This window comes from Rosa chinensis, chromosome 2, assembly GCF_002994745.2.
Source record: "Rosa chinensis cultivar Old Blush chromosome 2, RchiOBHm-V2, whole genome shotgun sequence".
Classification (NCBI taxonomy): Eukaryota; Viridiplantae; Streptophyta; class Magnoliopsida; order Rosales; family Rosaceae; genus Rosa; species Rosa chinensis.
In genome coordinates, this window is record NC_037089.1 from 53,805,551 (window position 1) to 53,831,985 (window position 26,435).

The window sequence follows — 26,435 nt, forward strand, 5'->3', positions numbered from 1 at the left end:
TCTTCGGTTCTTCATTCTTCTTTGTCCCTTTTATTGCCTTCTTCCCTTTACTCTTCGGCGGCATGAACATTTCTCCTCTTCCTTGTTTCTTCTTTGCCTGAATTGTCTTCATCTTCGACTGTTTTCCTTTTTGGCTGTTGTCTTGTTTTTATGATAAACCTTTTTGTTGTCTGTTCGCCTTGTGATTCTGATTCGTCTTCCAGTGATTGTTCCGAATCTTGATTGACCCCTTCTTACGCAGAGGCTTCATCCGTAATCTCTTCTGCCTCTTGTCGGTTCCTCTTTCTAATTTGGTCTAGTTTCGGTTGAAGTGGCTGGTTAAATGTACTCTCAGTTCCTGCATCGGAAGCCTCTGAACTGCGGACAGATTCTTCAGAATCACTCAACAAGGTGAATTTAGGTCTAGACATTCTGCGCATCAAACAAAAACCAAAATGATCATTTTAGTAACAACATTAGAAGATTACTGGCCCGAAATAAAAACATTATTAAGGTGCAATAATGAGTCTACTGCCCCCCAATAGACCCCCTAAAAAAACACACCTTTCAATGGCTCACAGAGTGTTGCACATTTTTACGAGCAAAAAATCATATTACTTCTCAAATCCACACGTTTTTGGGAGGAAGTAATGTGTGTATTGCCCCCCACTAGACCTAATTACAAGGGATAAATGAACCACAGTTAAGACATTACTGGTTGGCAATAATCTCCCTATTGCCCCCCAGTAGACCACCAGTAATACCTTCTTTTACATTCAAATATCATATTAGAGTACTGAAATAAACAAAACATTGATCATTGACCCCCCAAAACAAAGTCTACTGGGGGGTAAAGAGTTACGTTTTTATGGTTTGGGCACTCAACAAGGTGAATTTAGGTCTAGTCATTCTGAGCAGCAAACAAAAACCAAAATGATCATTTTAGTAACAACATTAGAAGATTACTAGCCCGAAATAAAAACATTATTGAGGTGCAATAATGTTTCTACTGCCCTCCAATAGACCCCCTAAAAAAACACACCTTTCTATGGTTCATAGAGTGCTGCACATTTTTACACTCAAAACATCAGATTACTTCTAAAATCCACACGTTTTTGGGAGGCAGTAATGTGTGTATTGTCCCCCACTAGACCAGCAATAGACACAACATTTCAATCAGTCACAGACTACTGCTATTTAATACAACAAAAAAACAGAAGAACACATTTCAAATACCTAATTACAAGGGATAAATGAATCACAGTTAAGACATTACTGGTTGGCAATAATCTCCCTATTGCCCCCAGTAGACCACCATTAATACCTTCTTTTACATTCAAATATCAGATTAGTGTATTGAAATAAACAGAACATTGATCATTGACTCCCCCCCCCCCCCCAAAAAAAGTCTACTGGGGGTAATAGAGTTATGTTTTTATGGTTAGGACTTCAAAATAGGCTTTCTTTCAGTCTGCATTATCATTCAATTACCAGTTTATAATCAATAAACAACTTCCTGAACAGTATTCCACACATGCAATACAGAAACCCTAGTTTTCACAGATTTTCGCACAAGCAAAGTCAATATCACAGACTTAACAGAAATGAACCAAATTCAATCCATCAACAAGTTTAAATGCAATCTTTATGTAATAGATTCGGCAGAAAACATGAAAATCTGGAAAAATAAGTTGGAAATCGAAATTTTACCTCTTTCGATTTTTCCAAAGCCGGAGGAACAAGAAGCGTTGCCGGACCGACAAAATTACTCGACGGTCTTCAGTGAGTATCGAGGTCGTTTACTCGGGATTAGAGAGAGAGAGAGATAGAGCGAGCGACCGAGCGAGAGAAAGAGAGAGGGAGATAGACTGTCGGATATGGAGGCCGGGACGGAGAGTTTCAAACCGGTTTGACTTGAGAGAGAGAGAGAGAGAGAGAGAAACCTGGCACCAATTGAGTCGTGTATTTAGTGGTTAGTGGCAGTTTTGTAAATCATGGTATTTGAGGAGCCTATATGCGTCGTATCACTAGTGGTTTGGGTGAGTAGGCACAAACAAAACTAGGTGGAGTGTTTGGGGAATGTTGGGCCATATTTTGGGTAAGTGGTCACGGACCCTATAAAATAATATAGGGAATTTCTCCAATACTTCAACAGAAAAAAAAATAAAAAATTATTAAATCATGCCTTAGATTTCTCTCTTCAACAAACCCTCGATCTAGGTTATTCGATCTGGAAACAACGAAGGGAAGAAAATCTTTTGGCGGTGGTTGGTGGCTTCGATCGGGTTGTTTACCATAGTTATTCGACACTGTGGACGTGGCGTTGGTTTCGTGAAGGAATAATTAGATCAGAGCCAGAGTTACATCAAAGGTTTGTTGTTAAGTTTGGTTTCTCAACATTAATCCATTCATGTGGATAATTTATTGAATTTATTTGATCTGCTACCATTTCATGAAATAGAGAAGCAGAAGCAGTAATCATGCCAAAGAACAAGGGAAAGGGAGGAAAGAACAGGAAGAGAGGTAAGAACGAGGCTGACGACGAAAAGCGTGAGCTTGTCTTCAAGGAAGATGGACAGGAGTATGCCCAAGTGCTTCGCATGCTGGGTAATGGTCGGTGCGAAGCCATGTGCATTGATGGACCCAAGCGACTTTGCCATATCCGTGGTAAGATGCACAAGAAGGTTTGGATTGCAGCTGGGGATATCATTCTTGTTGGCCTTCGTGACTATCAGGATGACAAGGCTGATGTCATTCTCAAGTACATGCCTGATGAGGCTAGGCTGCTCAAGGCTTATGGAGAGCTTTCAGAAAATGTACGTCTTAACGAGGGTGTTGGTAGTCTTGAAGATGGCAATGAAGGTGCTGCTGATGACTACCTCGAGTTTGAGGATGAAGACATTGATAAGATTTAAGGTTGGCAGACCGACTCTTTTTCAGTGTTACCTATGTTAGCTTTGCTGACGGTTCAATCGCGTACACTGTTGGAATAAGGTATACATTGCTTCCTTGTGTGGTTAGCATGAACAATTGAATGCTCTACATAGGGTTGTGGTTTGAATAATATACAGTATATCGATCTTTGTTCCTTTTTGATTTATAATTAGGTTGCTTTTGTCTCGTAACTGCGAATGTGTCATATGATTTTTATTTCTCGATTGATTTCTTTTCTTATATGTTGTGCACAGCGCATAAGTACTGTAGTGAGCTATGCTACTGTTAGTCAGTTGATGAATTTGCCTACATTTGTGAGATATCCTTTGTCTGGTAGTTAGTTAATCTATTGGCCTGATTAGAAATCTTTTGGCTGGTTTCAATAGGAGAGTATGGAGTTTTAGTACCCAAGAGCTTTTTCATGTAATCCTATTGAAATGTCTTGCGAGCTGGGTACATGTATGATCAGGGTGTATTAGGAGATTTGCTGGGTAAATTTGAAGTACCCTTGATACACCTTATCTATGTATGATCTAATAACTGATATGCATACAGGCAGGGGTTTTAACTGAACTGAGTAGGACGTGTCTTATTAAAATGTTTGAAATTCCTGTCAATATTGTACCCAACGGTACGGTTTTAACAAATTGTGAAACAAACGACCAAAACTTGGGACTTATTGGGCTGGTCCCATAAGAAAGTCGCATGGAATATAGTGCTTCCCAGCTCCTCCCTCGATCACATAAACCTAAAAGTTAAGAGTCCTTTGAACAAATATGCATTACTGCACACAAATATATGGAATCGTAGGCATCAATACAAAAATGTATCTTTTCTCCACAGTTAACTGAATATGTTATGCAGTAGAGTGGTTGTTAGTTCTTCATGCCATAGAGTTTGGTATTGCATGCCTTAGTGGCATAACTGTGCTGGGATGCTAAAATATTCACTGCTTCTATCTTTGTTTCCTTTCTTGTTTTAACTATGCACAAGTTTTAGAGGATTGCATTCATATGTTAGAGCCGAGGTAGCACTTGACTTCAAGTTGTCATCTTATCTCAGGAAACAGGGGTTCAATATGCCAGGATGAGGTTCCATAGGCCTGAGACTTAGTTTCACCTTGTGGATGGCTTTCTAAGTAAAGAAACTAGCTTTAGGTCAAATTCTAGCTAGGAGGGATATTGCCCTAGTGAACAAGGCATTTGACAATTTGGTAGAGATCTTAGAATCCCAGTGTTGGTTGGAACAGAAGGAATTGGTTTGTCGTCATCATGGGAGATGGGTTGAACTCAAAAGAGAGCCTTGTCCTTTAGTGAACTCCACATTAATAACTATCAGATTCGTGAATAAGTCCTCGAGCAGCTCAGCTTTTGTGTATTCATTCACCTTCAAATCAGTGCTAGTTCCCAGTTATTCTACGTACCCTGACCCTGTAATTCCTTCAAACCAGTGAGAATAGTAATTTTACCGGAACTTGATGCTCTATTCCAGTTAGTTTAAGATTGTAGGAAATTTTTTCTATTCAGTGGTATGTACAGGATTTTACATCAACAACGCAACAAGAAGAGAAGAAGATATTGATGGCTCAATATTCTTTGTTGGGATTCTGGGCTAAATATGAGAGAATAAAATTAGACCTATATCTAAAAACCTCTAAAAAATTCTGTCAATACTTTCTCAGAGAATCGAAGTTGTTAAATATGCCTTATCCCACTCAATCCCCAAATGAGTCCTAATCCATATCATATATCCAGTTTGCCTACTTTCAGTTACGTTCTCGATCAGTTACCTAGCGTATTCTTCTCCACCGAAACATAAAAGAAAGGCAAAGTTAAAGGGCAAGGCACGAATGCCAAGTTCTTGTCTCTTCCACCTGATCCAATCGAACTCCTTGCCATCCCTAAAGTTTAGGGCACCCATATGGGCGACACCCCCTGCCAATGCCATCCCTTGTTAATTATTACAAACATGTGCCTTCTACTCCTTAAATTTCAAGCATAGAACGTGTGCATGCAGTGTACCGTAGCTAGGCAGCTGGAGAGTTAGGTCTAGATGCCCCAATAGCCCATACTATTCTTTATTTCTGAGCCAGTCAACTGCTGAAAGTTTCTTCTTCTTGATTGATCGAATAATAGACAGATAGAGATATAAACACGTAAATTGCATTTCAAGGTATATATATAGATAGACATAATGCCTTGGTGCAACAACTATATATGGCGCTTTCGGCATGAATCCCCTCCTCTTTAGCCGCACGAATTATTGGAAAGGTCTACTTAATTCACATGCTTGTGGGTTAACTACTTTATAAAAAATTGGTGGATTAGAGGATTGTCAATTTGGCATTCGGCATTATTGGAATCTTTGTTAAACCAAACACTTTTATTAATTCCATGACAGATAAACTAGTTGTATTTCATTGACCAAACGCATGTGATTAGCAAGGTATGATATTCCTCATTGATCGATCTGCCTAATAAAAGGAATGCTGTTCCTAAGTAAAACTGGAAATTAACTAGACGGATTAAGACGTACAGCTATAGAAGTCGAAATTCATATAACCGGTTATCGAAAGGGATTTTGATCATCACGCAGATGGTCAGTTAAAATTAAGATAATTAGCTAGCAGGGTTCCATTAGTCCGCTCTATGCATGTAACTCAAAATCAAAAATAGGTTTGAAAATCTTTTTTGGATATAAAAGATTTTCAAAGGACGAAAAGAATTTGACAAGCCCCTCAACCTCGAAATAAAGCATCTGCACTTTTTATCCAGTCAAAATCAGTATCTTGCTTTTTCCTTCTCCCTATCCTTTTTTTTTCATGGTAATTATCTTTTATAATTAGTAGCTTGCTTAAAAATAAAATTAAAAAATGAATATTACAAGCTATACGTACGACTTTTTCCCATATAAATATGGAAGCAAAGGAGCTCAGAAAGGCACCATCTATTGTTAATTTCAGAAAAAATAAAAACAGAAGCTGCAACAATGAAGAAGAGCTCCATGCCTCCTCATCCTTTATACTCTCCCATTCTCGAAGAGCCTGAGAAACAAGAAGCCAAAAGCTTTAGGGTACTCGAGAAAGGACCTGCTGCAAGGTCTCATGCTGATCTGGATCAAAACAAAGAGGCAGCAGCTGCAGCACCGAAGAAGCTAGAGAGGAAGACAACCGAAGACATCAATGAAAGCGCCGATGCATTCATCAAGAAGTTCAGAAAGCAGCTGATGATCCAAAGGCTAGAGTCGATCGAGAATTACGAGCAAATGCTAGCAAGGGGGCTCTAATAGAGATCATATATCATCCTAAAACTTCCATGATGCATGTTCATGATCTACTACTACTATCATAAAACTTCTGTACGTGATATATAATTGATTGTATAAGATGTACTGTTTATTTGATTGTAGTTGTCACAATCTATAATGATATTGCATTGCAGGTCAGAGGGATTCACATATGAGGATGTCAAGCAATAAGTCATAACGTGATGTAATAAATTTAAGGGTAAATTACTGGTCACACCTTGTACTTTGGTGCGTCGACAGTTTAGTCTCTAACATTCTAATTTTAACAAATAACTCCCTAGACATTCAAATTTCACACAATTTGGTCTAAAATGACCATTTTACCCCTCACTTTTTTCCTCTCTCTCTCTCTCTCTCTCTCTCTCTCTCTCTCTCTCTCTCGCCAACTCGCCTGAACATTCAATCTAACTCTTGAGTACCGAATTCCTTAATCCTTCATATACAGAGAATTTCTTCCCGATCTCCTTCATTCATTTTGTAATCCTCATTTCGTTGCAGTTGCACAAAATGCTTACACTCCCATTACAAGGACTTACAACAACATTTCAAACCCATTATGCCTATTGTTTACAGCAATCTAAAATTCCAACTAAAACTTTACACACGAAACTAAACTTCATTGACATCGAATTCCAAAGACCATAACAAATATATATTTCAGCTAGAGTTTGGCAAAGTTACCTGAATATATCATTCCCATCAAGCATGAACACACCAGGTTGTGCAAGATCAACCTCATTATCAACCTGTCTCCCTCCACCTGCCATCACTATTACGATTCGTCAATTCCATCACCACCGCATTCCGGTAATACTTGTCCACCGGCACCACCTCTGATATAGTCATGGCCTGGCCGTACTCGCCCATCACCCAAAACTCCCTCTCCTCCACATTTCCAGCAAAGAACCCCACACACCCGGCCCGAAAGCTATGTAGCCCTTCCATTGCCACCCACTCGTCTCTACATATATCATACCTCTCCACCGAGGTCATCCTGCTCCCGGTGGCATTGAACATGGTGTGGCGGGAACCGCCTCCGGCGACGATGATCTGGTCGGAATCTGGAACCTTCGCACATGCGAAGCTCCCGTGTGGGGTTAGCATCGGAGCGCGGTACTCCCAGGAGGCCGTGGTGAAGTCAAACCAGAACACCGCCGACGACGGTGTGGGGCGTCGATCTGGAAGGAGCGGTGTCTAAGAGAGAGCAGCCGAGGTGGGGCCCGATCGGGACGTAGGTAAAGTTGTAGAGGTCGTAGACGTGGGGGTTACAGGGCATGGGGGAGGGTGTACTAGGCGAGGTGGCGAAGGTCGAAAAGGTAGGATCAGGCGAGGGCAGGGTCCTGAGGGAAGATGCAGATGAGGTGGGAGAGGTTGCGGTGGGTTTGGCGGGAAGCGAATAGGGTTTTGGAGGAGAGGAAGAGGCGCAGGATCGGGTGGCGACTTCGCTGGGATCTATTGGTTTTCAGATCAGGTCGGTTTTCGCTCTGAGCTGAGAGAGAGAGTGAGTGAGAGAGAAGCAGAAAAAATAACAAAAAAAAAAATTCTCTCTCTCTCTCTCTGTTTTTTTTTTTTTTGTTATGGTCATTTTGTGAGGGGTAAAATGGTCATTTTGGATGAAATTGTGTGAAATTTAAATGTCTGAGGAGTTATTTGTTAAAATTAGAATGTTAGGGACTGAACTGTCGACGCGCCCAAAGTACAGGGTGTGAATAGTAATTTGCCCTAAATTTAATTACGATCGATGATGATTCTCTCGTACAGATTTGCTCACCTAAGAGACAGTTTTTAAGGGACTGTGAGACATGTAATAAATATAAAAGCATAAATTATAACAACTTAAAACTGTGCATTTATTTTCAGCTGTCAGATTCACTTGTCCCTCACAGTCCCTTAAAAACAGTCTTTCAGGTGAGCATGCATTTCTCTCGTATTTGTTGGAAAGTATATCTTAAATTCTAATTAATTAAATATGAATGAAATTATAATGGGTGCGATTATTGCGATTTTTTTTTTTTTTGTTTACCCTAGTTGCTCTTTACTTCTCTAACCCATTTTTCTTTCCAAAAATATCTTTATATGAAATCAAATAAAATGGAAATGTCTTCACTTAATTTATTCCAATAAAAAAATTAAATTATGTTAAAGTTTTCTAATAAAATCTTAATTTGATTTACTTCCATTTTTTTATTTTTCTTTCAGTTTCAATGTTCGTCTATTTCAATCCATGTAAAATGATTTGAGATCACACGGTTCCTCAAATGATTTATAGACCCAGAGACTAATCCGTGCTGGGGGATCATGTCAGAACGTACGCTTCCTCTCCCTTGGCCACCAAGAATATATTGGGATGTAACTCCAATAAGCATCGGCGGGATTTGAACCCGTGTGTGGGGGTTCCACACCTGGAGGATCTTACCAACTCGACCACCTGTGGTGATTGATTTTGATGAAGTTGAAACCAATGGTTTTGTGAATTGAATAACAAATTAATATATGAGAAGGAAAAAAAAAGAAAAAAAAAGTAATAAATTCAAATTTAGGTGGAGAAGATGAAGATTTATGTTATCCAATGAGAAATTCTTTGTATTTAATTAATTGGTTATGTATTTAGTTTTCCTTACATGTTTAAATTTTAGAAAATTAATGTACTTATTGTTTTAGAAAAAGAGATGCAGAGAGAATTGAGAGAGAATGAGTTGTATCTTTCTTTGATAATAATGGTCTCTTTATACAGAGAATTACAAGTAAAGAAGCTATGTCTTACAAGGTAATTGAATCATACAATGATTAAAATATCTCCGTAGATATCGGTAAGACTAACCCTATAACAATTTAGACAAGTAATCAGAGTTTGGGCCAGACACACAAACTAGATGTCTTTAAACACTCCCCCTTGTGTTGCCCAAACGTGGTGCTCATCTCGTTGTCTCGTCAAAAAACTCGTCAAGTAACAAAAACCCAGTGGGACAAAAATAACCTCCGTTGAAGGAGAAAAATAGTACAACAAACCCTTCACGTTTCAGACCAAACATGTAGACATCTCCCCCTGATGTTTGCATCTCCCCTTGATGACCATGATCATGGGAGTTCGGATAACTTCTGTACACTGATGCTTGCAACATGTTTGTCGAACGTGGATTTAGGTAATGCCACATTGTCCTCAGATCGAACCTGGTTCACTCCGATCTTGAAGAGAGTCTGTTGTTGTTGATTATGCTTGGTGTTGTCGCTTTTGATGTAGCCTTGCTTCATTTGTTCAAAGCAAGCAGCATTATCCTGATAAATGCTCATAGGCTCATATGTAGTAGACTTCAAACCACAATTGCTTCTAACATGCGTAATTGTGGATTCAATCCATACACATTCACGAACCGCTTTGTGAAGAGCAATAATTTCTACATGGTTTTAAGATATAGCGACTAGGGTCTGTTTTATACACCTCCACGATATGGTTATCTTACACATGGTGAACACTTAACCAGTTTGGGAATGACCTTTGTGTGGGTCAGAGAGCTATCTAGCATCAACAAAACCTTCCAAAACACTTATTCCATTTTATGATAGGGATAGAGGACACAGGCCAGTGTTGGCGGCGTTCTTGGTGTGTGATGAGTCCGAATCCATTATCTCTCTGTAGGGATAAAACAAGCCCATATCAATCGTACATCTCAAGTATAAAAAAATGTCTTTTACAGCAGTCCAATGGAGTTGTGTTGGCGCAGAGCTATACCTACCTAACAAGTTCACTGCAAATGAGATGTCTGGTTTTGTGCCTTAAGCTAAGTACAATAATGCACTTATTGTACTCAAGTAGGGCACTTTTTCTTTTAACACATCTTCGCCGTCATCCTTTGAACGAAGAAGATCCTTTTTAGGATCAAGACTATAGACGATCATGGGCGTGCTTGAAAGCATGACCTTATCAAAACGCCTAAGCATCCATCAACACAATGCTCAAGTTCCAAACTGAGACATAATCGTGTTCTCCCAAGATCCTTCATCTTAAACTCGGATTTCAAGTGTTCAGCAGTTTCTCTTAACTCTTTAAGGGCTTCCAATGAAGATCATGTCACCAACATGAATCGCGATAGAATCCGAAACTTGTCATAGAAATGCACGGGCATAGTTCATCATTGACACATCTCTTCACAATCAAGTAGTCACTTTAGTGAGCGTTTCAACCTCTTTGCAAAAGCGCTCCGTGGTCTAGAGCCACTTTGCTGGGGTAAATGATGTTCACCATGAACCTTCATATATATATATATATATATATATATATTTCATATCTAGATCCCTATAAAGTTACTTAGTGACCACATTCGTAAGCTTCATGTTTAGTTATTCGGAAACTACCAAACTGACAGGGTATTGAGTGCAGTGACATCTATTACGGGAGAATATGTCTCCTCGTAGTCAATTTCAGGGCGTTTTGTGAGAAGCCTTGTCCATAAGGCGAGAGATCACCATCACTTCTTCTCATCACGCTTTCTAATGAAGACTCATTAGTCAATAGGTTTTATGTTAGGAGGTATTGACATCACTAGCTCGAAAAACCTTCATCTTTGTTAGAGAATCCAACTCAACATGGATTGGATCTTTCCATGGAAGCCAATTTTCTCTATGTTGGCATTCATTCATCAACGGAGCGTGGTTCGTTATCATCAGACTCAACAAATTCATGCACAAAGAAATACACGAATACATCATCAATTATGATGGAGTTTCTATCCCACGTCTCATGTACACCAATGTAATTTTTAGAGAGCTCTATATTCTTAGGAATATGTTCTGGCTTTGAGGCATCCCCCAACGATAACCTTAATCTGGTACATTCTCATGAGATGGATTTTGAGTGTCGATGATCAAAGGATTGACTTGTGCCAAAATATCCTTCAAACACGCTGGCCTCCCACGCATCCTAACTAGGGTCATGGCCAATGACACCAGAGTGCCACTCTCTATAGCGATGGTGCCATGCCTGCCTCCATGTATGATGGCACTATGTTCTCTCGTATGGACGTTCATCATTACGGGAATATTTGCAGCATATATGTGTGATCTCGTCACTTTAGCGGAGATCGAGATGAGACGAGATATAGTGGGGACAGACCACGACAATTCTTGTCATTCCTATTGAACATCCATGTTCTTAGGCCATCTCCAACCCTGGGCTAAGGGGTTAGTATAGCCTAAAAAACACCATTTTCCATCTCCAACCCAAGGATATGCTATAACAAAAACTGATTTGGGAGGCTAAACATAGCTCTTTGTTTAGCCCTTGGGCTTCTTCTTTGTAGGGACCATGCTGGTGGCCAAAAATTCTGATCAACAAAACCAATGGCTGAGATTAAAGGGAAAACAATAAAATAAAATTGTATTTAAACTTATAGCCCTAAGGGTTGGAGATGGTAGAAATTACAGCCCTTACTATTTGCATAAATAGTGATTATCGGGGGCTAAAATTTAGCCGGGGGGCTATTTTGGCTCTCTACAGCTGGAGATGGCCTTATCTCCCCTTAACGACGAGAAGAGTGTCTCATCAAAGTGACAATCCGCAGAGCTAGCGGTAAAGAGATCGCCTAGCAAGGGTATTAAGTGGCAGACGATTGTTGGAGTCTCAAATCCAACGTATTTGCCCATTTGTCTGTGAAGACTCATCATGGTGCGCTGTGGTGACGCAATTGGCACATAAATGGCGCACTCAAGTATGCGTAAGTACAAGATATTCATACCCAATCACTAGCTGTAACGTAGAGATAGATTGAGTGGCGATGGGTCGTAGATGAATTAGCATAGCTTCATGCGATAATGCATAACCCAAAGCAGATATAGGGAGATTGGTGCGCATTACCAATTTTCGGGCTACTGATGTCGCTCAAAGCAAGCGCACAATTTAACCCTGAAAATGTCGTTAGTAGTATAAATAAATAGGGATCGTTCTATTCCGGGGATTGAGGGTACACTTGTAATTGTGAAACAAATAAAGAAAAGTATTATTTACAAAAATAAAATAAAGAATATAAATATATACAATTGTATAAACAAATAAAGAATTAAAATAATAAAGTATTATTTACAAAAATAAAATAAAGAATAAATATATACAAGTAAACACAAATAAGGGGGGGGGGATTAGGATTCTTAAAATTAAAATTAAAATAAATAAAATAAAGAAAATGTAAAAACATATATACAAGGGTGGAACGCAAGGAACAAAGATCAAAATCAATTCCATGTAATCAAATTCGATTCAAACCCTATAATTGTTCTTCCAAGTCATGAGAGAGGAGTTGATCATGTGAAACATTCGAAAGCAAATGATTTCCCATATTTTACTTTTCAATGCTAATTAACCTAAGCGAAAGCACCTAGATTAATCCTATCAAACATGCAATCAAGCCCTAGAAAGCTAGTCAATCATGACATGTTCAACGCATTAGACATAGAGAAAGGCTATCAACTCAAGTGTACAACTTAGTTATGGAAAAGTCCACCTAATTGCAATCCTCTTCAATTAAATTCAATTCTTGTCCAGAACCTTTACTACTTTTGATTCAAGTTACACAAAACGAAAAGTCGATTTCATGTTCTTAAACCTAGCACCAATTACATGCAAATCCTATAAGTGTCGACCCAAATAAGATAAACATATAAAAGTTTTCTGTAAAGCAAATTTAATCGAACAAACTCACATAAGCGACTTAGAATCACAATTATAGAATTCAAAAACTTTATTTAAACATAGAAATTGGGCTTAAACTTTGCCCTAAACATTATTGTTAACTAGAAACAAGTTCATACGAAATCAAACAAGGAAACCAAAAAGGTTACAAGGAAAAGGAACGAATTACACCGTGAGTGGAGATGGAGATGGAGAGCTAGATGGTTGGATCTTGAATCTTGGAAGCAAGCCTTCAAGGTGGATGATGGAGGATATGATCTTCACGGCTCCTTCTTCTTCTTCCTCTCCTTGCTTGAAAATGCAGAACTTTGCAACTAGAGAATGGAGAAGGAAAATGGAAAGGAAATGGAGAGACAAAGAAGATGAGATGGATGAAGGAATTGGTGATAGGAAAATGGAAAGGAAATGGAGAGACAAAGAAGATGGAATGGATGAAGGAATTGGTGATAGGAAAATGGAAAGGAAATGGAGAGACAAAGAAGATGGAATGGATGAAGGAATGTGTTTTAGAATGAGAGGAGAAGGTGTTTATATAGGGAAGAAAAAGAAGAGTGAAATGATGAGTGGAAGAAAAATAATGAAAGTGGAGTATGAAAGTGATTTGTAAAATATGGAAAAGAAAGAGAAATGATGAAATGAAAGCAAAGCATGAAGGTGCAGCAACATGGAAGTGATGATGATCTATTAAAGAGATTGTAGAAAAAATATATCCAAGGAAAAAGAGAAAAGCATCTAGCTTTCTTCATGTGGGTGGGAAACATGAATATGTGGTGTTGAGTTGTTTTCAGGTCAGTTTCTTCCCCTTTATTCCTTCAATTATTTCTCCAACAAGACTTCATTATATGCCTTTGACTTCTTCATATGAAATGTTCCACTATGAGTGTAGATCATCCTCACAAATTTTCAGAGCTTCAATCCATGTGGTTGGGCCGGAAATGCTGCTGGACCTCTTACAGGTCCAGTTTTCCGGTTTTGCTTCTGTAGAAAATTGGGCTGATTGTTTGAAGGCCTTCCACTCATATTTTTCTCTGGCACTCTTCATAAGAAATGATCCTTTGGGTGTCTAGAATGGATCTGGAAGGTTTCAGCTCATTTGAAGTTCATTTGGTCAGGCGGCCGCTCCTTCTTCCTTGCTTGGCTCTGATTCTCCTAGCCGGAGTAAGAAAATATTCAAGGTTGACTTTTTAGTGCATTTTCATTCTTCTCCATCATTTCTAGGTAATTATGGACCTAACGCTCATTTCACCTTCATTTACTCCAATGTACCTAAAAATAGAAATTGAATTAAAATCGATTCAGTTAAGGAATTAACTAAGCAAAATGTGAGGAATTAACTATTAAAATATCACATTAAAATGCTCCTATCAAATTCCCCCACACTTAGCTTTTGCTAGTCCCTTAGCAAAACAAAACAAAAAAAATCCAAAACAGAACAAAAACTTAACAAAAGGCAAGTAAATGACTCTATTGCTCCTAACTGTTGTCTCAGAGACTCCAAACTCATGGCTTTCACGTTAAACACTTAATCAAAATCACAAAGATAATTCCATGGTTAATAAACCTGTGACATTCATATGACTAAGCCAGATATGGAGAACTTAAGTCATACAGTGAATGATAGCATGTTTCGAACAAGTCCAATCCAAACTTACAGGGCATACTCTCGATTTTTCTCTCAGAAATGGCTATGCTTAAAAGCTTCACACTCAAGTATATGCAAGAGAACAAATTGTAAGGCAACAAACAGCTTGCATATTTCATCAATAAACACATTTTGTGAAGAATTTTTAAAGACCTTATGAAATGACTAAGTGCACAAATGGACCTAAACCATAAGCTCGACTGCGTAACTGACTCCACTAACCAAAGACTGCCCATCTCAAGGATCAAGTCAGCACTTAAAACAGGTTGTAATGGGGCTAAGCTAGGGTTTTCGAAATGAAGATTAAGGATACAAAAAAAATCCTAAGGACCTAGCAGAGCATATAAGGACCACCTTATGTCATCATTTTTGTAGACCAAATATCATTGTTTTGGGCCAAACCTTCACTCTAACCAACATGGGAATGGACAAAGGCATAATTTTCAACTTTGAGCCTTCTACAAATTTGCAAGTCCAAAACCACACTTCAACATTTTCCCAAGAGTTTTCTTTTCAATTTTTCTTCTCTTTTGCCGCTTTTCTTTCTTTTTTTTTTTTTTTTTTTTTTCAAGGCAAAATTTTTTTTTTTCTTGGATTTTCCCCACCTCACACTTGTCTTTCATCGTCACCCCTACATACTATGTCATGCTCTACTAAGTCCTTAAGACAAGGGTAGAGATATCCTGTACTAAGCTCATGGTAGGGTAGTGAGGGTGATGAAACAAAGGTTTTCAACGTAGGCTCAAAGGGGTTCATTCTAAGGAGTCCCACGACGGGCACAATTGGGGACACATGCTTGTTTGGCTTTGGTGGTTACCCTAATGCCTTCTATCCTATCCAGGATCAGTGCATATTATGGCATACAAGTTTTGACAGTCACAACAGCCGAGTTCTAGTACTCTCTAGTCCATTAAAATCTATGGCACATGATCATTGGATTTTCAAAGAAAGATGAGGTTTTGCAAATACAGCCATGAAATTCTGAAATTATCAATAAGCACTCAAAAAGAAAGTATTTTAGCTCAACAGCTCACTTGGGTCAAATGAATCAGACTTAATCCTAGCATGCTTAATGAACCAAGTTACAATCCTATCTCAAATCTTTATACAAGCATCACAATGTCGATTAACCACAGAATTCAATTAAGTCCTATTTTGATTGTGAAAACCTTCAGCCATGAATTCAGAGACATGTTCATCCTAGACGTTAGGAGCATCCTAAGACTCAAACAAACAAAAACACTCTAAAACCAACATTTTTTTTTTTTTTTTACAATTTAATTTAATTTCAACACTTAGGTACGGGAACAGGGAGTCTCGATGTGCAATGGGACTGAAACAGCTACCCTTTTTCAAGACTATATTTAATCCAATATACCTTAGTGTATCACAACATTTTCTTTTGTTAAACACATTTTTTTTTCTTTTTTTTTTCTTTATATACTAACTACTAAAAACACAACAAAGCAATAATCCGTCCCCCATACTTAATTCATGCATTGTCCTCAATGTATAAACAAATATAAATCATGCAAAGCATAAATCAAGCATAGAAGAGAAAATGAACACAACGAAACCTAAAACAACTTAAAATTCATGAAAATAAAATAGAAGGAAGAGTTCAAGAAAGCAAATCTGCGTTTGATGGCTCCTCCACAGATACGGTTGAAATGGGTTGCCTCCCATGCAGCGCTTAATGTTTAAAGTCTTTCAGCCTAGACTTGTACCTCCATTTACTCCTTTGGAGGAGCGGTGTGCGGGCGAGTGGCAGCCCTCTTGCTGGTTTCAGCCTTCGGAGGTGGGTCCTCATGTTGTGATGCAGTAGCGTCCTTGCGAGGAAACCCAGGAGGATAACTCTGCAAGTTATTGACTTCCTGAGCAAGCTTGTTTATTGCAGTGTGACAGCGGATCAAAGAGCAGTTCATCTCAGAGATGTAATCGATCATGCAATTGACTCTCCAATCTGTCACCATAATGCCATCGCGGAGAGAGGAACGCAAATCATCAATCAAATCCGACAAGCTTTCCAGGGTGGCCATAGGCCGAGGAGCACGAGCAGCTGGAAAGGAAGAAGACTCTCCGGGATGCAGTCTGGGAGAGCGACGAGGCAGAGGAGGGGGACTGCGGGTACGCTCACGGATAGGACGATGGTCCCATGGACGAGTAAGCCCAGCTCTAGTGGCCGCTTGACGACCTTCTTCTTCCAAAGAGAGAACACGGCGTTGATTGACGCCCCTGCGAGGGGTTACCTTGGTTCGAGCCATGAGGAAGTAGAAGGAATTTGAAACTGCACGCTTAGACAAACCTTAGTAAAATCTGGAGGAGACAAAAAAGGATGTATATGTAAAGCACAAAATAGGGTAGAAATCTCAACAGGCACACGGTTTTAACAAAGCTTCTCCGGGAAGGAGAAGAGTTATGATAGTTCACGGCCCAAGAAACTCCCCCACGTGTAAATATTCCTTTCTTTTCCTGGATTTATGGCATGCTTTCGGCTATAGCTTGTCTGTCACGGATCCTCGAGATTCGTTTGATTCCCCCACGCGTCCTTTCTTTTCCTTGATTCACGGCAATTAAACCTGCTTTCTGCTGTAGCTTGTCTGTCACAGCTCCTCGAGATTCGTTTGGTTCCCCCACGTGTCTTCCACGCACCAACAGCTTTTCCGTGTTTTCGGGTGACTTTAATCCAACGCGTAGATTTAATCTCAGAGATCGTCCATCCAACGGTGGAGATCCGCTCACTCGTTCTATAAATAGGTGCATTCTGAGGGAGCGACTATTCATTCCAAAAGAAAATTCTTCCGAGTTCCAGCCTTTCTCTCTCAACCCTTCAGCCTTTCTTTCGAAACTCAAATCCTTTCTTCATCAACATGGAACCACGAACTCTGCAACTAATGGAGCAACAGACCCAGCAACAAATCGAGGATGGAGGAAACAACCAAGCAGCCGGGACTAATAACCGGTGGGCTCCCACACCGCCTCAACTAAGAATCCTCAAGGGCCTTTACTATGATAAGGGTTTTAAGTACCCAACTCCAGAGCAGATTCAAGAGATCTGCCTTCATCTGAAACAGTATGGGCAGATCGAGGACAAAAACGTCTTCTTTTGGTTCCAGAACCTCAAGGCTCGTGAGAGGCAGAAGTTGAAGGAATTTCGGAACGTTCCGGTTGGTGGATCTCTCGATCTCAATTTTGGTTCCACTGGTTCTACTAGTAATGACAGATCCACTGACAGATCCATTGATCTAAACTTTGGGTCACGTGTCGGCTATGGTGCTGATGGATCGATCATGGAACAACGAGGAGAATATCACCAGGAGATTGAAACCCTTCCACTATTCCCCATGCATGGTGAGGACATCTTGGGCAACATGAAGACTACTTCCGAGGGAGGTGGCGGTTATGGCGGTGGCTCTCACATTTCCCTTGAGCTCAGTCTCAACTCCTACAGAGATGCAGACATGGCTTAGTATTATTATTATTATTATTATATATTTTTTTTTTTAATTTTTTTTTTTTTTTTTTTTTTTGTAAATAGCTGAATTTAATAAGACTGAATGAATGCAAATTTTTTTTTTAATATTTTTTTATATTTTTTTATATAAATGACTCAAAAATAAAAGACAAATATATATATAGGACTCAAAATGAAAGACAAAAATATAAATCTCTTCCCCCACACTTAAATATTGCATTATCCTCAATGTAATCAATTAAAAGCATGCAATGTAATAAGTAAGCATAGATAGAAGACATTTACGAAAACAAATCCTAAAATAAAAACTAAAGAGAAAAATAGAAAAATAAAAAGAAATAGGGAAAGAGAAAGCAAATCTGATTTGCATGGGTTGCCTCCCAAGTAGCGCTTGTATTTTACGTCTTGCAGCCAGACGGTACCTACATTAAATAAAGTTAGTAACTATAATTAACAAAGAAATACAAAATAAAAACAAGTATAACTATTAATTACAAACTACAAGTATAATTAAAAAGTATATTGTACATAAGACACAAGTTAAGTATACAAGTGAGTATAAAACGTGAAAAGTATTTTTACAAGTTTAAAGTGTAAAACAACAAAATAATTTACACGTATAGAGTATTCACAAGTATTTCTTTTATTATAAACATTATTGATATCGAATCAAATTCCAAGCGGTAAATCAAGTGGACGTGCGGCCCAAGTATAGTCGCCTAGACACAAACTCCCTTTCAAATCTTTTGGGCAACCTTACTGAAATGGCCAGGTGGGGGAGGGCGAACACGAGAGGAAAAATCCATTTTGGCATGAGCTACTCCCACATAGTGGTTTAGGCCCATTTGCAAGCACTTCTGGATTCAAAAACCCGTCATGAACGTTGTCCCCTTCCTAGACACCATTTCACATAGGCTTTCTTACTAAGATAAAAAGTTCATAAGTGTGAAGACAGTTCAACAAGTGTTAATAAAGGCCGCCCTCAACCTTAAGGGACCTGAGCTTGGTACCAATAAGGGGTTTAGGCCAATATTAACAAAAGAGACTTCACCTATTCCTCTCAATTTACAACCTACAATTAAAATTCGTGTTCAATAATATAAATAATATTCTAGTTAATTTAAACTAAGTTTCAAACAATTTATATACAACAAATATATACAATAAATGACACAATTTAACAAGTGATTTTTCAATCCCCGGCAACGGCGCCAAAAATTGATGTCGCTCAAAGCAAGCGCACAATTTAACCCTGAAAATGTCGTTAGTAGTATAAATAAATAGGGATCGTTCTATTCCGGGGATTGAGGGTACACTTGTAATTGTGAAACAAATAAAGAAAAGTATTATTTACAAAAATAAAATAAAGAATATAAATATATACAATTGTATAAACAAATAAAGAATTAAAATAATAAAGTATTATTTACAAAAATAAAATAAAGAATAAATATATACAAGTAAACACAAATAAGGGGGGGGGATTAGGATTCTTAAAATTAAAATTAAAATAAATAAAATAAAGAAAATGTAAAAACATATATACAAGGGTGGAACGCAAGGAACAAAGATCAAAATCAATTCCATGTAATCAAATTCGATTCAAACCCTATAATTGTTCTTCCAAGTCATGAGAGAGGAGTTGATCATGTGAAACATTCGAAAGCAAATGATTTCCCATATTTTACTTTTCAATGCTAATTAACCTAAGCGAAAGCACCTAGATTAATCCTATCAAACATGCAATCAAGCCCTAGAAAGCTAGTCAATCATGACATGTTCAACGCATTAGACATAGAGAAAGGCTGTCAACTCAAGTGTACAACTTAGTTATGGAAAAGTCCACCTAATTGCAATCCTCTTCAATTAAATTCAATTCTTGTCCAGAACCTTTACTACTTTTGATTCAAGTTACACAAAACGAAAAGTCGATTTCATGTTCTTAAACCTAGCACCAATTACATGCAAATCCTATAAGTGTCGACCCAAATAAGATAAACATATAAAAGTTTTCTGTAAAGCAAATTTAATCGAACAAACTCACATAAGCGACTTAGAATCACAATTATAGAATTCAAAAACTTTATTTAAACATAGAAATTGGGCTTAAACTTTGCCCTAAACATTATTGTTAACTAGAAACAAGTTCATACGAAATCAAACAAGGAAACCAAAAAGGTTACAAGGAAAAGGAACGAATTACACCGTGAGTGGAGATGGAGATGGAGAGCTAGATGGTTGGATCTTGAATCTTGGAAGCAAGCCTTCAAGGTGGATGATGGAGGATATGATCTTCACGGCTCCTTCTTCTTCTTCCTCTCCTTGCTTGAAAATGCAGAACTTTGCAACTAGAGAATGGAGAAGGAAAATGGAAAGGAAATGGAGAGACAAAGAAGATGAGATGGATGAAGGAATTGGTGATAGGAAAATGGAAAGGAAATGGAGAGACAAAGAAGATGGAATGGATGAAGGAATTGGTGATAGGAAAATGGAAAGGAAATGGAGAGACAAAGAAGATGGAATGGATGAAGGAATGTGTTTTAGAATGAGAGGAGAAGGTGTTTATATAGGGAAGAAAAAGAAGAGTGAAATGATGAGTGGAAGAAAAATAATGAAAGTGGAGTATGAAAGTGATTTGTAAAATATGGAAAAGAAAGAGAAATGATGAAATGAAAGCAAAGCATGAAGGTGCAGCAACATGGAAGTGATGATGATCTATTAAAGAGATTGTAGAAAAAATATATCCAAGGAAAAAGAGAAAAGCATCTAGCTTTCTTCATGTGGGTGGGAAACATGAATATGTGGTGTTGAGTTGTTTTCAGGTCAGTTTCTTCCCCTTTATTCCTTCAATTATTTCTCCAACAAGACTTCATTATATGCCTTTGACTTCTTCATATGAAATGTTCCACTATGAGTGTAGATCATCCTCACAAATTTTCAGAGCTTCAATCCATGTGGTTGGGCCGGAAATGCTGCTGGACCTCTTACAGGTCCAGTTTTCCGGTTTTGCTTCTGTAGAAAATTGGGCTGATTGTTTGAAGGCCTTCCACTCATATTTTTCTCTGGCACTCTTCATAAGAAATGATCCTTTGGGTGTCTAGAATGGATCTGGAAGGTTTCAGCTCATTTGAAGTTCATTTGGTCAGGCGGCCGCTCCTTCTTCCTTGCTTGGCTCTGATTCTCCTAGCCGGAGTAAGAAAATATTCAAGGTTGACTTTTTAGTGCATTTTCATTCTTCTCCATCATTTCTAGGTAATTATGGACCTAACGCTCATTTCACCTTCATTTACTCCAATGTACCTAAAAATAGAAATTGAATTAAAATCGATTCAGTTAAGGAATTAACTAAGCAAAATGTGAGGAATTAACTATTAAAATATCACATTAAAATGCTCCTATCAGCTACCAACGTAGTCGTTTCCGCGAGACCATTTGGGTGTGTACATAGGAATATGATGTCTAACATTAGTCCAAGTGATATGCAATAATCATCAAAAGTCTTCGATGTAAACTCTCTAGCATTATCAAATCCAATTGACTAAATGGGATGATCCAGGGAATAAGCTCGTCGCCATATGATCTGTGCTAGGAGTGTAGTATAAGAAGCCTTATAAGTGGACAATGTAAAAACACGTGACCAGCGTGTTTCCACGTTAGCCAACATCATGAAATATTTAAACGTCCGCAAGTTGGTTGAAGCAATCTACTGAATCCCCTCAGATTCTATGTAAGAATAGAATGAGTATTCTCATATCCTTTGCGTAGGACTATCTCGGTCCTGATTTCCCTAAGGAATAGGCTTTGTAGAACGAGCGAATGCCTTAAAAGCAACCAATGAGGATATTGGTTGGGCCTGAGAGTCTGTAATGCTACTGGAAGCAAAGTTGATGATTGCAGCATCACCTGGGGTGTCATTACCATGATGGACGCCATCCATGGCATCATGGATAGGGAAGATGTCAACCCTAGGATGGTGGTAGACAGTGGCCGCACTAGAGGCAACGACGGTCGTCACACTCAGTCCAGGAATCAATATTTGATTCATGCTTCATTTCGCTCGAAAGAATGGATGTCCGGGTGAAGTCTTTAGAATGAACGTCCGGGTGAAGTCTTTAGTAAACGGATCATCATATCATGACTAGTATGACCTATCCTATCGTGACAAAGCTAATATGTGTATAAATCTAAGTGATCTTCTCTCGTAACTTTATTAGATTTAATAGCTCGAATAGTGGTGACATAAAATCCACTAGAGAGACACATAAGTTTCTCTAACATGCGCCTTCGCAATCATTAGAGGTAGTGCAAAGGAACTCTTTTATGTTCTCTACGTGCATTTCTGCATGGAATCCGTTGGCCTAAATAGCTCAATAGGGTTCGATTTGCCCTAGGTGCGTAGAGAGTTTTTGTGATAGTAATCAAGGTGCCATTTGGCTAAAGGAATTTAGGCTATTCCATGTCCTTCAACTAAACTTAATGGCCCAGCCATCGTAGGCACGGAGGAAAGTGTAGGCAACATCTCTAAGAATGATTGCCTATGGCAGTGAATGGTGTGCGTAGTCGCACTATCCACAAGATATTGAAGTTCTCTAGGATTCATTCCTCAAAAGCTCAGAATTGAAATGGAGTCATAATAAAAGAACTCGAAATTTTATTCATAAGCCAACGGTATACATAATTGTTTTTTTAACCAAAAGAATATCTAATCCGAAACTAGCTAATGCAAAATAAAGGTAGTCGTTTAACTTTTTTCGGTAACTCCAAAATAAATATGACCAGGTGAGTAGAGAGATGTCGGTAGAGCAAAACTCGTTTAAGTATCACTTATCTCAAAACCTTCCTAGACATCATGCTCGCTTTGGATGAGCCTAATTGAAGAAAAACTTAACCAATGGTAGCCACTAATAATACTCTGGCAATTGTCCTATTACATCTCTTGGAAAAATAAAGACTTAAGCAAAATCGGTGATCTATTGATCCCAACCATATTTGAAGTCTTCAACCCTTAGTTCGAGATCACCTTCTTGATCTTCTTGTTCCACATAGTGAGTTTATCTTGCTTCACAATATGCTTTGTGGGCAGTGGAAATATTCTCATGAGCTCTACAAATGTGTGCCTAATTATCAGATGCTCTACATCGAGAACATACATCTCTGTGCTTAGACTCCCTTGCTTAAGGTGCTTTGAAAGCGTCATTAGGATGACTCTTAGTATTGGTGGCGCCACCAATATGGCTAGAGGCATTGCCTCCCTCCTCTCTTTCCATGTTGACATCTTCGGTACCATGTCCGCCTATTGTGGAGGTTACCTTTCTCATTAGAGCGAGAATATGGATCAAAACGTCCAGAATTTTTTCTAGATTTAGGGTTTCACTCTTGGAGCCCTCCCTTAGGAGCGCGACTATAATTGGACTCTGGAATAGACTCTGTTCCTATGGGTCTCGAATTATAGTTCTTCACATGGATGTTGTCATGCTTTTCAATGACATTTATGGCTCCAATGAGCTCATGAAACCTTGTGATCCGTCCTGCAATGGCATCGATTTCATAGCTCTTAGCAACCATCAAGGCAGAGATGGGGAAGGTAGAGAGAGTCCTCTCAAAATCGCATCCGTGATATCTTTTTCACATAATTACATTGAGGATTTTATGCGAAGTGTTTTCAAGTTGTAGTAAAAAAATGACTTGAAATCACAGAAGCTGAGATTATGCCATCTCACTTCTAGGTCAGGAAGCAGGGTGTCATAGACGTTGCCAAAGCGTTCTTTGAGTGAGACCCGTGCCTTTTAAGGTATTCTTCATTCAGATACTCGTACTGGAGCGAATCATCCATATGACGAGTCGTTAGGATGACGGCTTTCACCTTATTTGCCTCTAAGGCTGCTATATTTGCTTCCAAAGCTTGAGCTTGCTCAATATTTACCACATCCGGGCTAGACTCAAGAATCATTTTTAGGATTCCTTGGGCCTTGAGATGTTGACGAACATCACGAACCCATTTGTGATATCTAGAGCCAGTTGTTCCCAATGGAGCAAAGTCCAGTTTGTTCATGTTACTCATCCTGAAAAGGAACAAGAAAAAGGGTTAGTTTCGAAGCAAAAAGGCTACTATGAAAACAAAAGAAATTTCTGAGTGTAGTCACTCCCAAGAAATTAGGAATTTCTGAACATAATCACTCCCAAGAAATTCAGTTCTAAGAGGTATTGGATTAGATTGAAACAATGATGTGTTTGTGGTCGATTGTATCTTCTTAACAAACTTAAAGTTTGGAGGTCTCAACAAGCTCCAAGCTTGGAGATAGAAAAGGGAGGGGGGTAGAAGAAGGGAGGCTGCAAGTCTCTGAGAAAAAGAAAAGAAATCGAAAGTACGGAAAACAGGAACGTTTAATAAAAATTACCTAAATATAGGTCACCAAAATGTTGCCGGAAAAATCGGCCGGAGATGGCCGAAAAAGTCGCAGGCTGTGGCTAGTTGCTACCTGGAACCTGGCTGAAGTTTACTAGTAACGAGGCTAACCTCGTGAAAGGGATGTGTGTGGGTTGAGCGTGTTGCTGGCGCTGGTGTGCGCGTTATGTGCTAGTGTGTTTGCTTGTTGGTGTGCTTAGGGACTACGCAAAACTGCAGCGCAGGAGCGCCCAGGCGAGGCTAACAACTGCGAGGAGGAAATGAGGCTAACTTGATGAAGCGAGGCTAATCACCTATGTGGAGCGAGGCTAACGATGCACACGGAACGAGGCTAAGGCGTTGGGGGTAGCGAGGCTAATCGCGTTTGGAGCGTGCGCAGATGCTGGCAGGAGGTGAAGTGAGGCTAACTAGGGCCTAAAGCCAGGCTAACGTGCTCGGCAGGAGGCTCAGGGGCAAGCCAGGCTAACAGAGCCGGCTCAATTTTTCCGATTGCCCGTTCGGGTATTTTTGGGCCAATTCTGATGGTTCGGTTGTCAGTTCTGGACTCCTGGGATCAAGGGCTTCAAGGTGTGCGGTGGAGGAAGCTAGGTTTGAAGGTTACAATTTTAGGGGTTTAGGGTTAGGGCTTCGTGCTAATAATGTGTTTTAGGAAAACTAAAATTGGGAGAGAATTGAGTTGTGCTTTCATTGGTAATAGGGGCCTCTTTATATAGAGGATTACAAGCAGAGAATATAAGTCCTACAAGGAAACTGAATCATACAATGATTAGAATATCCGAAGATATTTGTAAGACTAACCCTATTACAACTTGAACAAGTCACTAGAGTTTCGAGCAGACACATAAATTAGATGTCCTTAAATAGTTTGTTAATTGATTTTTTTTGTTTTTTAAGGAGATGTTCTTTCCAAATAGGATTCAATTAGATTTGAGAGTCTCAAACTCTCCAAGGTTTTAGGGGGACGCCATACAATATATAGTTGCATACAGTTTATTCATTGTGTACACTTTTTGAAAGAAAAACAATTTGTGCATCCATTAAGAGTTAGAGAAGCTTTCCATTTGTTTTTGAAAAACCATGTGCTTCATATAGTCATTGATTTACTTGTTCCATGCTTGAGTAGATTAGTGAGTCAAAACACATTCACTCATCACATTCTGCATATCAAAGTACTCTCGAGATTAGTTGGAGTCAATGATGTACAAGCAGATTAAAGGTCAAGGTCAATACTTGTCAATTCAAGAAAATTAGTGAAAGCGCGCAGTTCAACAATGGAGAAGAATTACAACATTGTGATCAGACAACCTTCTAGAATGAGTCTAGTAGAATAGTCGAGGTCAGTGCTATTGGTTATATGTAAAGTGAACTTCTATCTTTCCATTAAGTTGATTGATTTTCACTAGGGCCTTCAAGAGTTAAGACCCCGTAGTTGTTTACCTCATTTTGAGGGTTTTACTGCGCAAACTATTCTTGTGCTTCTTGATTGCTGTATAGTTGTTTTGCTCTTTCCAGTTTGCTACTTCTGTGTTCTTTAACATTTGGTATTTCGAAACTCGCTTCAATCCTCAGTAGATAAACTGTTGTGTCACTTGAAAATAGTTGTGGGTTTTATTAGGTTAGCCTATTCACCCCTTCACCCCCCACCCAGATGGTTTCTTATCCTTTCAGGTACTTTCACACCCGCAGTTACCGGAGCCACGTTTTCAATCAGAATAGGATAATGATCCGAAGACATTGAAACAAGATGGTATGACAAGAAACCTCCGAATTCCCTAAGCATTGGCCGCTCCTTCCCGGCGATTGTCCCAAGTGAACTCGTATCCTGAAGAACATTATGAAGGTTGTTAATCAACTTCTGAGATCGAATATTATCTCCCATCTTTTCATGGGCCTCAAGAGTTTCATTGGAAACTCCATAGCACAACCAAGGCCCCTCCCTCGCCCTGCCAACTGTCTCATCAAATTCCATGACAACTGTCTTTGACATGCCACTGGTTCACCGTAAAACCTA

At 39.0% G+C, this 26,435-nt stretch overlaps 3 protein-coding genes across 3 annotated transcripts; 2 read left to right on the forward strand and 1 right to left on the reverse strand.

Annotated features, from left to right (window-relative positions):
• The first annotated feature begins 2,111 nt into the window (after nt 1-2,111).
• LOC112189720 (eukaryotic translation initiation factor 1A) lies at nt 2,112-3,233 on the forward strand. The gene is made up of 2 exons (XM_024329068.2): nt 2,112-2,350; nt 2,441-3,233. Exon 2 carries the CDS (start codon nt 2,460-2,462, stop codon nt 2,892-2,894), a length of 435 nt encoding a protein of 144 aa, XP_024184836.1. The 5' UTR covers nt 2,112-2,350; nt 2,441-2,459; the 3' UTR covers nt 2,895-3,233.
• Nucleotides 3,234-5,848: 2,615 nt separating this feature from the next.
• On the forward strand, nt 5,849-6,458 carry LOC112185603. Its single transcript, XM_024323868.2, has 2 exons — nt 5,849-6,270; nt 6,354-6,458. The coding sequence occupies exon 1, from the start codon at nt 5,902-5,904 to the stop codon at nt 6,196-6,198; it is 297 nt and encodes a 98-aa protein (XP_024179636.1). The 5' UTR covers nt 5,849-5,901; the 3' UTR covers nt 6,199-6,270; nt 6,354-6,458.
• Nucleotides 6,459-6,577: 119 nt separating this feature from the next.
• Nucleotides 6,578-26,411, reverse strand: LOC112185602 (F-box/kelch-repeat protein OR23). Its single transcript, XM_024323867.2, is given in 4 exon segments — nt 6,578-7,405; nt 7,407-7,499; nt 7,501-7,772; nt 26,115-26,411. Coding segments are annotated over 4 exon segments (1,107 nt in total). The 3' UTR covers nt 6,578-6,960.
• Between the last annotated feature and the right edge of the window lie 24 nt (nt 26,412-26,435).

Bases quoted from the DNA above. Each gene is read 5' to 3' on its own strand.
- LOC112189720 (XM_024329068.2), top strand. From the start codon at position 2,460: ATGCCAAAGAACAAGGGAAAGGGAGGAAAGAACAGGAAGAGAGGTAAG.
- LOC112185603 (XM_024323868.2), top strand. From the start codon at position 5,902: ATGAAGAAGAGCTCCATGCCTCCTCATCCTTTATACTCTCCCATTCTC.